The 12237-nt window shown below is 36.3% G+C and overlaps 1 protein-coding gene across 1 annotated transcript; it reads left to right on the top strand.

Annotated features, from left to right (window-relative positions):
• The first annotated feature begins 350 nt into the window (after positions 1 to 350).
• On the top strand, positions 351 to 10677 carry LOC133524090 (putative inorganic phosphate cotransporter). The gene is made up of 11 exons (XM_061859901.1): positions 351 to 619; positions 2306 to 2438; positions 3133 to 3312; positions 6268 to 6406; positions 7327 to 7541; positions 7725 to 7877; positions 8312 to 8444; positions 8706 to 8830; positions 9636 to 9758; positions 10069 to 10201; positions 10450 to 10677. Exons 1-11 carry the CDS (start codon positions 576 to 578, stop codon positions 10539 to 10541), a joined length of 1470 nt encoding a protein of 489 aa, XP_061715885.1. The 5' UTR covers positions 351 to 575; the 3' UTR covers positions 10542 to 10677.
• The last annotated feature ends 1560 nt before the right edge of the window (positions 10678 to 12237 follow it).

Below are 12237 nucleotides of genomic sequence, written 5' to 3' on the forward strand. Positions count from 1 at the left end.
AGTAGCGCCATAAGATTCAGGTGCAAACTTAACTCAATCGAGTGTAGTGACTAACCCCCCTTCTAGGGGTTGAATTTTTATAGCCTATAACCTGGCCGGGGATTTTCTCGACTGATTAGTAAAGTTTGCATCAAAATCCGTTCAGCCGTTTTCACGTGATGCGAGGTTAAATAAACAGACAAACAGATAAACAGACAAACAGACAAAAATTCTAAAAACTGTTGAAACGTGTTCTGTTATCGATTCTTAGTATCCCCAGCCTACTTTTTTTCGAATATCTTCCATGTACAGACTTTTGACCCCCTTCAGCTTTATTATATGTATAGATAGATTTATTTATTGTTTTGATATTAGGCGAGTATAATAGTAGACAACAAATTCACGTGAGAAAAATATTTTCGCCGATTCATGCAAAGCAAACTAAATACACTTTAAACATCCTGTAGATTCTGTTTGTTATAATCTACATATTAATGTGTAAGTGATAGCTGTACATTACTTCTGCGTATCTATTTCATTGTATTTGTTGAGTAGTGGATGAGCATTTGTGTTGTGAGGTGGAAGGAATCGAGATCATGGAGAAACTACACATCGAGACGGATGAGAAGAAGCGAGGCAAGTATGGTAAACTAAAATGTGTAACGTTTTGCAGCCTAATTCGAAATACCTATTGATACCCAGTTAGCTACCTTATTGATATCAAATGGATTAACATAAATGTGTGAAATATTTGTGAATGATGTATTAAGTAGTTGGTAGAAATATGTACGCGTAGATAAAACAGAAATGGCGTTTATAATTTTTTTAGGGTTCCGCAGTCAAAATGGCAAAAGAGGAACACCTTATAGTTTGACACCATGTCACAGCCATGTATGTCAAAAACTATATACACTAAATTAAAAAAAATGTGTAAGTATCTAAGTTAAGAAGTTAAAATAAAATAAAAATATTTTAGGGATAAAAAAAACAGTAAATATTATCATATCACACATTATTTTGATAGGTCTTAAAAGTTTTTTAATAAAGTGAAAAGTCAAAACAAATGTTCCCCTTCGACTGAGATTTGGATCGGGCGTCTGAAAACTATATATAAAAAAAAAAAAGAAAAAAAGCCGAATACTTACTTTCCACGAAAATGTTTGGAACATGTTCGCCTGTTCGGGTGACCCTTAAAGGCGTCCGGTACGTCATTCTCTATGACAGCTGATCGGTTATCACGTGAAGCTTTCCATAGAAAACGAATCGCAAGCGCCGGCCCCGGCCAAATCTAGCGGGAGTCATCCTTAATGACGTTTTTCACATAAACAGACAATTAAAAGGAAGTTAGCTTATACGATAAGCGTGTATTTATAATGTTAAAAACGCCTTTATATTATATATATTTTATACTACGTCGGTGGCAAACAAGCATACGGCTCGCCTGATGGTAAGCAGTCTCCGTAGCCTATGTACGCCTGTAACTCCAGAGGAAATAGAGTTACATGCGCGTTGCCGGCCCTAACAACCCTCCCTAACCTCGTTGAGCTCTGGCAACCTTACTCACCGACAGGAACACAACACTATGAGTAGGGTCTAGTGTTATTTGGCTGCGGTTTTCTGTAAGGTGGAGGTACTTCCCCAGTTGGGCTCTGCTCTAGATCTGGAATGACATCCGCTGCGCTGTGCCCTACCACACAAAGCGAGATGACATTCACAATGCCCATACCTCTCTTGTGGACGTAGTTTAAGGACGTCCCCGGGGTCCCCAGTGCCGCCCGAAGTGACCGGGTTTACTTTTGATTTATTTTGACTGCCAAAACCTTTAAAGCCGTGCCAAAAGTTACTTATCCGTTAAACTGCAGTGATCGGAGCTCTCAAATCTCCGCATTGCATTTACCACAAATCTTCAACAAACTTTTCTTCAAAGTTTTTCACTGATTCGATTCTGAAGAACGACTTCAAGTTTTCAATTGCTAAGTTCTATCGAGCTTTCAAATAGGTTCTTCGAATGCATTTAACGAAACATTAATTGCGTATGTTATTTAGTTTACTTTTTTGTTTACTTATTTCTCCTCACGAATGTACTTGTACGTAACATTATGTTTCTCGTCATGAGAGGCTTCCCATGATTAATTGATTAATTGCTGTCTTAGCAAGGCTGGGCGATGACGATAAGTCTTCAAAGAAAATAAACTGATATTGAAAATTAAATATCGCGTCAAAACTGTAGGATTCTGCTGAATAAATACATAAAATCATAATCATACTTCGTTCTTGGAGTCTTCTTTTCAAACATTATTCGGTTGTTTTTTGTTGTTGCAGGGAGTGGTCTTGGCATCCGCCACTTGCAGATGGTGCTAACTGCAGTTTGCGCCACGGTTATCTATGTGATGAGAAGCAGCATGGGTGTCGCGGTGCTAGCCATGACTGACACCACGAAAAACAGTACTACAGTTGAGGTAAAAATCACTTCCAGGCTTTGTATGATTTTTTTACCTTTACGGTCGGCCCTAAATTATTGCAACGCTGTATCAACCGTGGGCGATATTCGATAATTCAAATTAGTTCCGGTTCTGAAAGAAAAAAAAACTGAATTCACTTATATACGCATCACATGCTATGGTTCTTGCACAGAAATCGGTGTCAATTGATACGCAACGAAAGTAAAGATAGGTATTTTCTATTCAAGTCTCGTGGATACTTACTTAAAAATAGATGTACTTTCTTTTCAAGCTTTGTATTTACACAAAGCTTATAAAATAATTAAGGAGCAGTGGACAATGTCAAAAGAAAGAAAAATAAACGTACTCAAGTTAATAAAAAGCTAATAAAAGCGAAACCCTTTTAAGATTACTCTCGTCCACTCTGCTACAAAGTGAATTAGATTTTTACACATCGACATTATTTTTTATAGGATTTGAGTTGATTCTAAGAGTTAAGATCAGAAATAGATTTTTGCGACACTAAAATAAAGAAAACTTGCATGAGACATAAGGTGTTAAATTGTATTTGATTTCTTTAACCACCTACCCCGGATTCTGTTCCAAATTATAATTTGAAATTTTGAAACAGAATTTTGGAATAGAAAGTATCACATTCGAATTCGTTCAGCTAAAAGCTTACGCAATTGAGAAAAATGCATTTAAACTTCAGATATACGAATGGAACGAGGAGATCCGAGGAGTGGTGTTGTCTTCTTTCTTCTGGGGGTACACCATCATGCAGATACCGGCAGGTATCCTGGCGAAGAGGTTTGGTGGGAAACCGATGCTATTGTCTGCTTTAATAATCAATGGCATGCTGTGCTTAGCTACTCCTACCTTGGCTAAATTTGTAAGTATTTTAGTGTAATTACTTAAACTAGTTGTATTGTACCAACTAATAATTACTGGCACTGAGACGTCACACAGTCATCTAAAGAGCAATGGAGTGAGCTAGCTCGCTCGGGGTTTCCTTCCTATGAGAAATATATAGAGCTTTATAAAATAGTATATAATCAATGGCTCAAAGAGTTTCCAAATACCCGTAGCAGTGGGCAAAGAATGAATGATGATGATGAGCTGATGACCATTAGGGCAGAATTACCCCCAAAGTGAAAAACCAAAACAAAGAAGCCAACGATCCGGTCAAGATTACAGGAATCCATCTACTGTGAGCAGCGTACTTTGGTGCTCCTTGGGTGATCCAGCAGACGCAAAAGTATTTCAGCTGGACCTAATAAAAGCAAGAAAAATACTTATAAAATGATATATTATTATTAATAAGTTTAGCATTTTGCACCGTCATTTGTAATCAAATATCCTATGTGCGTATTTCATACAAGAACAAGGAAATATGGTATTATTATTAGGTATGTGACGTAAAAATGAACAGTAAAATTTTATCGCGGAGGTGTTGGCTAATGTTTACTTTAGTATTAGTTAACATAAGTATGCAAATATTAAAAAGGCTTAGAGCAATCACGTAACGTATAATTGTTTTATCAAACATTGGCTACACCCGTTTTTATCTGATTTATACCAGTTTGACTGAGATATCTTCAAAGAAAACTTTCCATCAGCAAACTTGGCTACTGTTCTAATTTAGTCAGTCAGGTGACAAGCAAAACTTACTAATTACTAAAAAATCAGTACAAAAACCAACCTTATTTAAGTACCAATATGGTTCATTATGGCTCTGAACCCCGACAATATATAGATTTGACTTTTAATGGCCACCTTATCGTTATAGTTCGTGTCATCCATGATGACGTGCAGATTTGTGAAATCTGAACTTTAATAACATGACAATACGAGTCAAGGCCCGGGTCGTCGTAAATAACACGATCTATACTTTCATACCTATTTAATATCAACAAATAAGGTTAATAATACTGTCGTGTTTATTTAAGAACACGATGGTAATGGCACAATTCGGATTATTAGTGACATTTCTAACGTGGCCTTAATTTATGTCCACTTTACTTATCAACCTGTTTTTATTTCATAACAAAACCCAAAAAAAAGAGTGTTCTAAACATAAGTGATAAGTACTATTTTAATTTCAATTATAAGTTTAAAATCTATTCGGTATTAAAAGTTAAAATTAAAATGAATATACCATAAATAATATGTATAAACATAATAATTATTATTAAATTCAAGAGAGTTTATACTGGTATATATGTTACGGGTACGAGTAATGATAGAAAGTTAATAAAACACAAGTTTACTCGGGTATAACTAGTATTACTCAAGCCTTTTGGGTAAAGTCTGAAAGTTTAAATAACCATAATCAGTACCCCTAGTGTAACTAAATTCGATTTTGAAACGTGACGTACGCGTTTGCGTTTAGTCTCATTTTGTATTGGATTTAGAAAGAGCGCGCCAAGCGGGACGTTTTGGAAACTCAAAATCCTATACAAAATGAGACTTAACGCAAACGCGTTCGTCACGTTTCAAAATCGAATTTAGTTACACTAGGGGTACTGTATTCGGCGTACATTTTAAACGTTATTGCACAAGTTTACAAAAATAATTGTACAAATGTAAAACCAATTAGGGTTAATTTCATTCAACTAGCAGCGCCATCTATTGCGCCAATCAAAGTACTCGTACCAATGTGTTGGTAGCGCTCGATAATTAATAATATAATGATTATTTTGTAGCTGTAATATTTTTGACATTGTTTGTTTAATGCTGATAAATTAATATTAATATAGATTATCAGTAGCCCTCACACTAGGACAAGCCTGTGTCGTGACGTCGTGAGGACTGTGATGACTTGATGAGACAGTATATACAATTATACATGTACCTATTGTGCAGATTACAACAATGTTCGAACTTGTATCAACTTTCTATATCATATTCATTATTCTTTAATAATAAAAATATGCCTTTTTTTAATCAGCCGTGCCTACTTCAGAGGATAAAAATAATCAAAGGTTGAGTGTTCACAAAATAAGTGACGTGGGTATGACATTTCCTGCCGCATAGGGCTTCCAATCCCGGTATTCCGAGATCTAGGTATTCCGGGATCCCGCACCTTTTTTCAATTCCGCTTATTACGGGATTGCAAGCACGGGATCCCGCGGGATTCGCAATTCCGCGTTCTGAACGACAAAACAGAAATTAGAGTTGACTATAATTCATCAGCCTACCATTTCTTTTTTATTCATCACCATTCTCAACATAAAGCTGACCAAACTGATTATGTTTTAAAAATGAAAAACAATATGTATATTAAAAAAGGTAAAAATAATATGAATATAGATGAATCAATACAACTGAAGGACAAAATGAAAGGCTCGTTTACAAAAATTCTTGTCCTTGTAAAATTAAAATCATTAATTAAATAGATGAATGAGTATGAGTATGAATATGAGTTGAATTTTATTGCTAATGTCGACTCCATAACTCCCTATTAGTCTTACAGTGCGACAAAAACTCCGATGCCTGGTCATTAATGAAGGCAGGTTTTTATTTTTCTTTATCTTTGATCCTATGATTTGAAATGTGGAAGTAGGTTGATTATTTCAATGTGTTTTAAACCTTGTATTAATCATTTTAAGTTTTCATGCGGGATCCCGGAAATACCGGGTATGCTGATACAACTGGCTGCTATATTATGCGGTGGCGTAAAGCCCGCAAAAAAACCTAATGGAAGGCGGCAAACATAGGTATAGCGGGAGATAGAAAATATCGTGCGGAAAAAAAAGGTTTTGATGTTTATTAAAAACTACAAATGTACATTACCCCTCCATTAAGAAGTATAAAATATCAAAAACTGTGTATTTAAACGTTTTAGGGATCTTGGATAGCGGTGTGCCTGGTGCGCATGGCTATGGGCCTAACACAGGCTTGCTTCATGCCTAGCACACACACTCTAATAGGCCAGTGGGCCCCGCCGCAGGAAAGGACGAGACTTAGCATGATCGCTTATGCAGGTAAAATGTAAGGCTTTTTTAAAACATTATTTCAAGGATTGTGGAAAGCAGCGTGCCAAGGTAAAAATGACGTGGTGATGGCAACTGCAGTTGCATTACTGTCGTGGTATGGCGCTGTTCCTGTCAAATTATTTGATGAAATGAGTGATGTTCGTTAACGCATTAGAACTACGGAAGTGTCATCAAAAGACTTTAAATAGGTGGCGCTACAATACCTAGAGAACTTAAACAAAAAAATCAAATCATAGACAGCGCAATTTACTCCGTCAATAACGCCTAGGTTCTTAGCTACTGTAGCGCTACTCTGGCGAAATTTGGAACTATTATTTATAAATGACAGCTGGACACTTATGCAACAGTTCTACCATAAGAGATACCACTCCTCATAATTCCACACTCCATAATTAGAACGTTCAATCCGTCAATCATTTCATCGAGGATATTGACAGTACCGCAGCAGTGGTTTGAATTTAAACCAATGGGCTTCGCCGCAGAAGAGAAGTGAGAACAAACCAGCTTGATGATATTATTCCAGGGTTCTTAGATAGCGGTGTACTTTATATCTAATAATTTGAATTTTTCACAATGTAAGTAAGTGGGTTAGACCAAGACGTGTTATGGAATTTTATAAATTTATTCAACATGTAAAGCGTATCATAATTGTGGTAGTTCCTTTGGTATACCTACTTATATACGTTTTTATTGAGCAAATTTTCATATATAAGACGGCGACTTCTTGGCGAGGGTTTAGTTTTCTGGCGGTGTCGGGACAACTTGCCGAATCCTACGCCGGGGCAGAGTTTTCGAACTGAACACTCCGTTGTGTTGCCGAAATCAAAATAGTAAGGTATTTTGGTGGGATTAATAATTATCTATCGGTTATTAATAGCGTTCTAGTTCTAGTCCTTTTTTTATTTCAGGCATTCAAATAGGCACAATTTTGACGATGCCTGTTTGCGGCGTGCTGTCTTCAACGTCCCTCGGCTGGACGCTCATATTCTATACAATGGGGGTACTCGCTTGTGGAACTGCTATCTTATGGTGGGGTTTTGCGGGAAGTAGTCCCAGAGAGCACAGCTGGGTGAAAGAGGAGGAGCGAGAGTATATTGAGAGCTCGCTTAATTCTAGTGGGAAGGTAATTTTTCGCGGTTTTTTATGAATATATTTTTAATATCACCTCAGTTGTATATACGACCACTAGATGAATGCTCAGAAAGAATGTTCTAGACCAGCATAGCAAATGCTGGCTGTAGTGACAAGATCACAAATGAATATTGAGCCTGTCTAGGAAAATTACACTTTTGATTATATTTTTCAGGCCTGCCCACCCATTCCTTGGCGAAGTATCCTGACATCACGGCCTCTCTATGCCACGGCGATCATCCACATCGGTTTCAACTGGACCTTCGTTATGTTTCTGGTCCAAATGCCTACTTACTTGAAACAGGCGCTAGGAATTAACTTGCAAAATGTAAGCATAAGAAAGAATACTAGAATCCACCTTCTAATGCTGAATTGATTAATGCTAGAATTTCTTGAAATTTAGAATGGAGATAGTTTTAGGCCCTAGAAAGGTTAGGTCAAGGTCAGACGAGTAACAGAATAAAACTAGTAACCAAAATTTGCAGTCAAGGTGACTTGCGAATAACTTGAGAATAACTTTGTCCCTTCGTCAAAATAGACATTTGTGACTTTAATTGTACTTATATGTATCTTTAGCCGGCACGAACCAACAGCAAAATATAAAATAAGGAGGCACAAACCCTCATGCGGCATTTTAATCCGAAGTTAAGTATCACGCAGAAACTATTTTGCTGCTTCTTTGTAGATATTACTAACTGTGCTCCTTAAGTAGAAAAAAAGTGTTTTGCGTCCTTTTATTCTTCTCCTTAACTTTATTTTCAGAGCTCTTCACTTTCAGCCCTCCCGTTCATCGGACAGTGGATTATCTTGGTGATTTCTGGCGTGCTAAGCGATTACCTTATCAATAACAATATACTCAGTCTGGATGCTACTCGGAAACTTTTCAACTCAATAGGTATGGTATAGAATAGGTGCAAAGGTGATTGATATCCCTACTAATTTTATAAATTCGAAAGTAACTCCGTTAGTTTTTCTTTCTTTTAACTCGTCACGCTTAAACCGCTGAACTGATTTAGAAGAACTTTGGAATGGAGATAGTTTGATGTACGGGAAAGGATATTTATCACGACGGATTCGCGCACAGAAGTTAGATAATTATTAAAGTATTGTTTTTATCTTTAGTATTTTTTTAAGATATGCAATCCGTTCATTACAGGGTGCGTAGGCGGTGGTATAGGTCTCATTGTGATGTCATACCTCACCAGTGAGCACCAAAATATCGCCATAGCTGTGATGACACTCACTGGTGGAATTTTGAGCAGTAGTGGTTGCGGTTACGTGGTAAGTTTTCTTTAACACATTTGCCGGCGTTGACCATGTAAGTTTTCATTAAATATACCACAATGTTGACAAAAACGCATGGTGTTAAAACAGATCCAGAAGCTTATTATGACTCCAATAATGTTAAATGCGTTTGTGACTTTTTTTCTGAAACCAACATATTCAACAATTAGCTTTTCAATTCAATTTAATATTTTTACTTCTCTAATGTAAAAATTATCTGTGGCGCCGCCCTAGTGGGTGTGGGATATTTTGCTTATTTGATAATTCCAATATATATTATTCCTTATTTCCATTTCCAATGCACTGAAGCTAGTTTTTTGGCAGTGAGCAGCCAATACCTAGGGTCAATAACGACGCCGAGCTCAATCAATGTATAGTCTAGTTAGCACTAACTAAATTTTTAGTCTAAATATTTATATAATGTCACTCCTTTGAACATGTGTAGCTGGACTGTAAGTGTTAATTTAAGAAATAAATAAAATAAAATAAGCTGCTTGGTAAAATTTAGATATAATCCCACAAAAGCTCTTATTTTCACTACGTCTTGAATTGGCGTTGCATGTACAGTCAGCGTCAAATACTTTGTAGCAACCAAAGTATTTGACACTGACTGTACATCCCCTACCACCAACTTCGCACATAGCCAATGGAATTATTACTCTTAACTTTTCGTTTTAAAATCTGTGGCAAACCCTTAGATGTTCTTACTACCCTCAGAGGACCTCACCATTATTTTGGCTCCTGATCCTGAAGCTTAAACAGCTTGCAAATTATGATTTGTGAGTTTTCGTTTTGTTTTCAGTTAAACCACATCGATCTGTCTCCTAATTTTGGCGGTATTATGTTCGGAATGACAAACTGCGTTGCCAATCTCGTTGGCATCTTGGCTCCTCTTAGTACTGGTTTCATCCTTGGTGACCATCCTGTAAGTATCACCAAGTAATAAATAAAAACAAAAATACATTATTTTAAAAAATACTGTCAATTCTCATAGTTTTGTCTGCGTGCAATTCAGTTTCATATTCTCTCCCTTTCCACGGGAATACATTAACCCCCTTATTCATAAACGTCTCCTAAAGTTGATAAGCCGCTAATAATCGTTTGTCCCTTTCTGACGTATTGGTATGATGGAAAGTGACAAACGATTATTAGCGGCTTGTCAATTTTAGTAGACGTTTATGAATAAAGCCATAAAAATCTAAGTATGTACCAACTTTAACATTTTCGAATTCCAGACAGACCCCGCTAGATGGCGCATTGTATTCTTCTTGGCTGCTGGCCTAATAATCACCGGCGACCTGGTATTTAGATTCTTCGGCACAACTAAGCTCCAGGCGTGGAACGATGCGCCAAGCGAGTATGAACCAGGTAAGAAGTTTATTGATCCATAAGGTAGATAGGAATTAGATGGTTTAGGTGGAGAAACGGTTCGTTGAGTTTACAAGACAGAATTGTAATGAGTACAAACGAGCCCTCAACCTCCAGCCTAGAAGTTTGCTTTAATCTCGCGTGTAAGGGATAATAATCAAGCTAATGCGGATCCTATCATAAATGTTTTATTGTTATTTCATGCCTACTTATTTTAATTGAAACAAATTATCATTTTTTTATTGCAGGCAAAGAAAAGGAGCTGAAAAATAGGACGGACTCAGAGAAAGCGAGTCAAGAAATTGTGTATAGTTTTAATAACCAGCTCAAAGACAATTAATTGTGATAGCTTATATGTAAAATAAATAACTTATTTATTTCTTCGTGTGAAAAGTGAATAGGGTAAACTTAAACTACTATGAAATTTTAGCCACTAAGATAACCTAACTTTAAATAAATATGTATGAAAAACCGGACATGTGCAAATCGAACTCGCCCACCGAGGATTCCGTAAAAATTCGTATAAGGCGCACGGTCCATCTTCCAGAGAATCAATGACATCCGTTGACCGACATTGGAGCTGACGAGCGCCCTTCTGAGGATGTCATATTAGAGCGTCGTGGAGTGAGCAAGACAGGCGGCCGGCGCCTGAGGAGCTGGTGAGGCCATGGTGGCCAATAGGCCTAATGGGTGAAGCTCAGCTGTGTCCTGTACAGATCCCATTCCAACCCGATGACCGAAAATATGTATTTTTTATTAAAATAAATAGCGGTGGGACATTAATGGCATAAAGGTATGTATCGGTACTAGAGTTGAGGTCTTGCATACAAAATGATTTTAAAATAAGTATTTTTAGGGTTCCGTAGCCAAATGGCAATAAACGGAACCCTTATAGATTCGTCATGTCCGTCTGTCTGTCCGTTTATTTTTCGTAGCGATAGTAAGTTCAATAGCCAACTCCAAGATTGACATACATGATTGATTTAATATATCAGAATACCTATGGAGTCTAAAAAAGATTTTTGTGGGTCTTTTAAAACCGCTTGATTTACTTTTATATTTCGTAAAACGTTGCACTGCTAACGTTTTATTCTTAGCGGTATCAAAGAGTACCTAGATAATGCTACGTAATCGCTTTTTAGGCTTTGATATTTTCTTTTATCCAATATTAGTGAACATGCCATGATACGCGACGTATCAAACTTCTCAAATGAAATGTGTCATATTTTGTCAAATTGAACCAATTTCTTTGCGATGAGGCAGCGTGAAGCGATAGATATTTTTGTCAAAAGGATTTCTCAAAATAATAAGGATGAAATTCCTTATTCTTATTTATTGGCTTTTTAGCCGTTCCCACCGTAATACTTGTATTAAACAATTTTCTATATACATATACTATTATGTGACTCATTTTGCTTTACATTTTAGATTTCATATTTATTGAGGCGAAAATAAATTATCGGTAAACGTGAATGAATAAACTACAAAATTTGCATCTGTTAAGTGTTCTGGTCACTAAACAATATTCGACAATGTTTCATTATTCTATAATTATTGCATGCATTTACTCATTAACACTTGAATGAAATGTTTAATTGCTTTTATTCAAAGAGCAGCTTAATTAACCCATTATAGAACACAACAGTATATATCAAGGAAAAAAAATACCACCCTATGACGTAATCTTTTTGTAGGTATATAAATAGTATTATAAGAACTATAAAGTGATAATGAACTTTGAATAGAGGATTTTTTCATTATCTGATCCGTTAACTCTTTAGGCTAAGGATAAAGAGATATAACATCTGCTGCTAACAAAATCTAAAAACTTACCCCGAATTCGAAAAAGTTAAGAAACTACTGATTTTCAGACTTTCGGTTTAGGCGTCTTAATTCATTTATTTAATTCAGCTTTACATCACGTTTTATAGATTTATTTCACTAGTTAAATATCTGTCATAATTTATGTATACTTCCTTTAAAACATAACCGACAATTTCCCTATAATATAAGTTTAAACGTTGAATTGAGTGCTC

The sequence above is a fragment of the Cydia pomonella genome, chromosome 13 (genome assembly GCF_033807575.1).
Source record: "Cydia pomonella isolate Wapato2018A chromosome 13, ilCydPomo1, whole genome shotgun sequence".
NCBI lineage: Eukaryota > Metazoa > Arthropoda > Insecta > Lepidoptera > Tortricidae > Cydia > Cydia pomonella.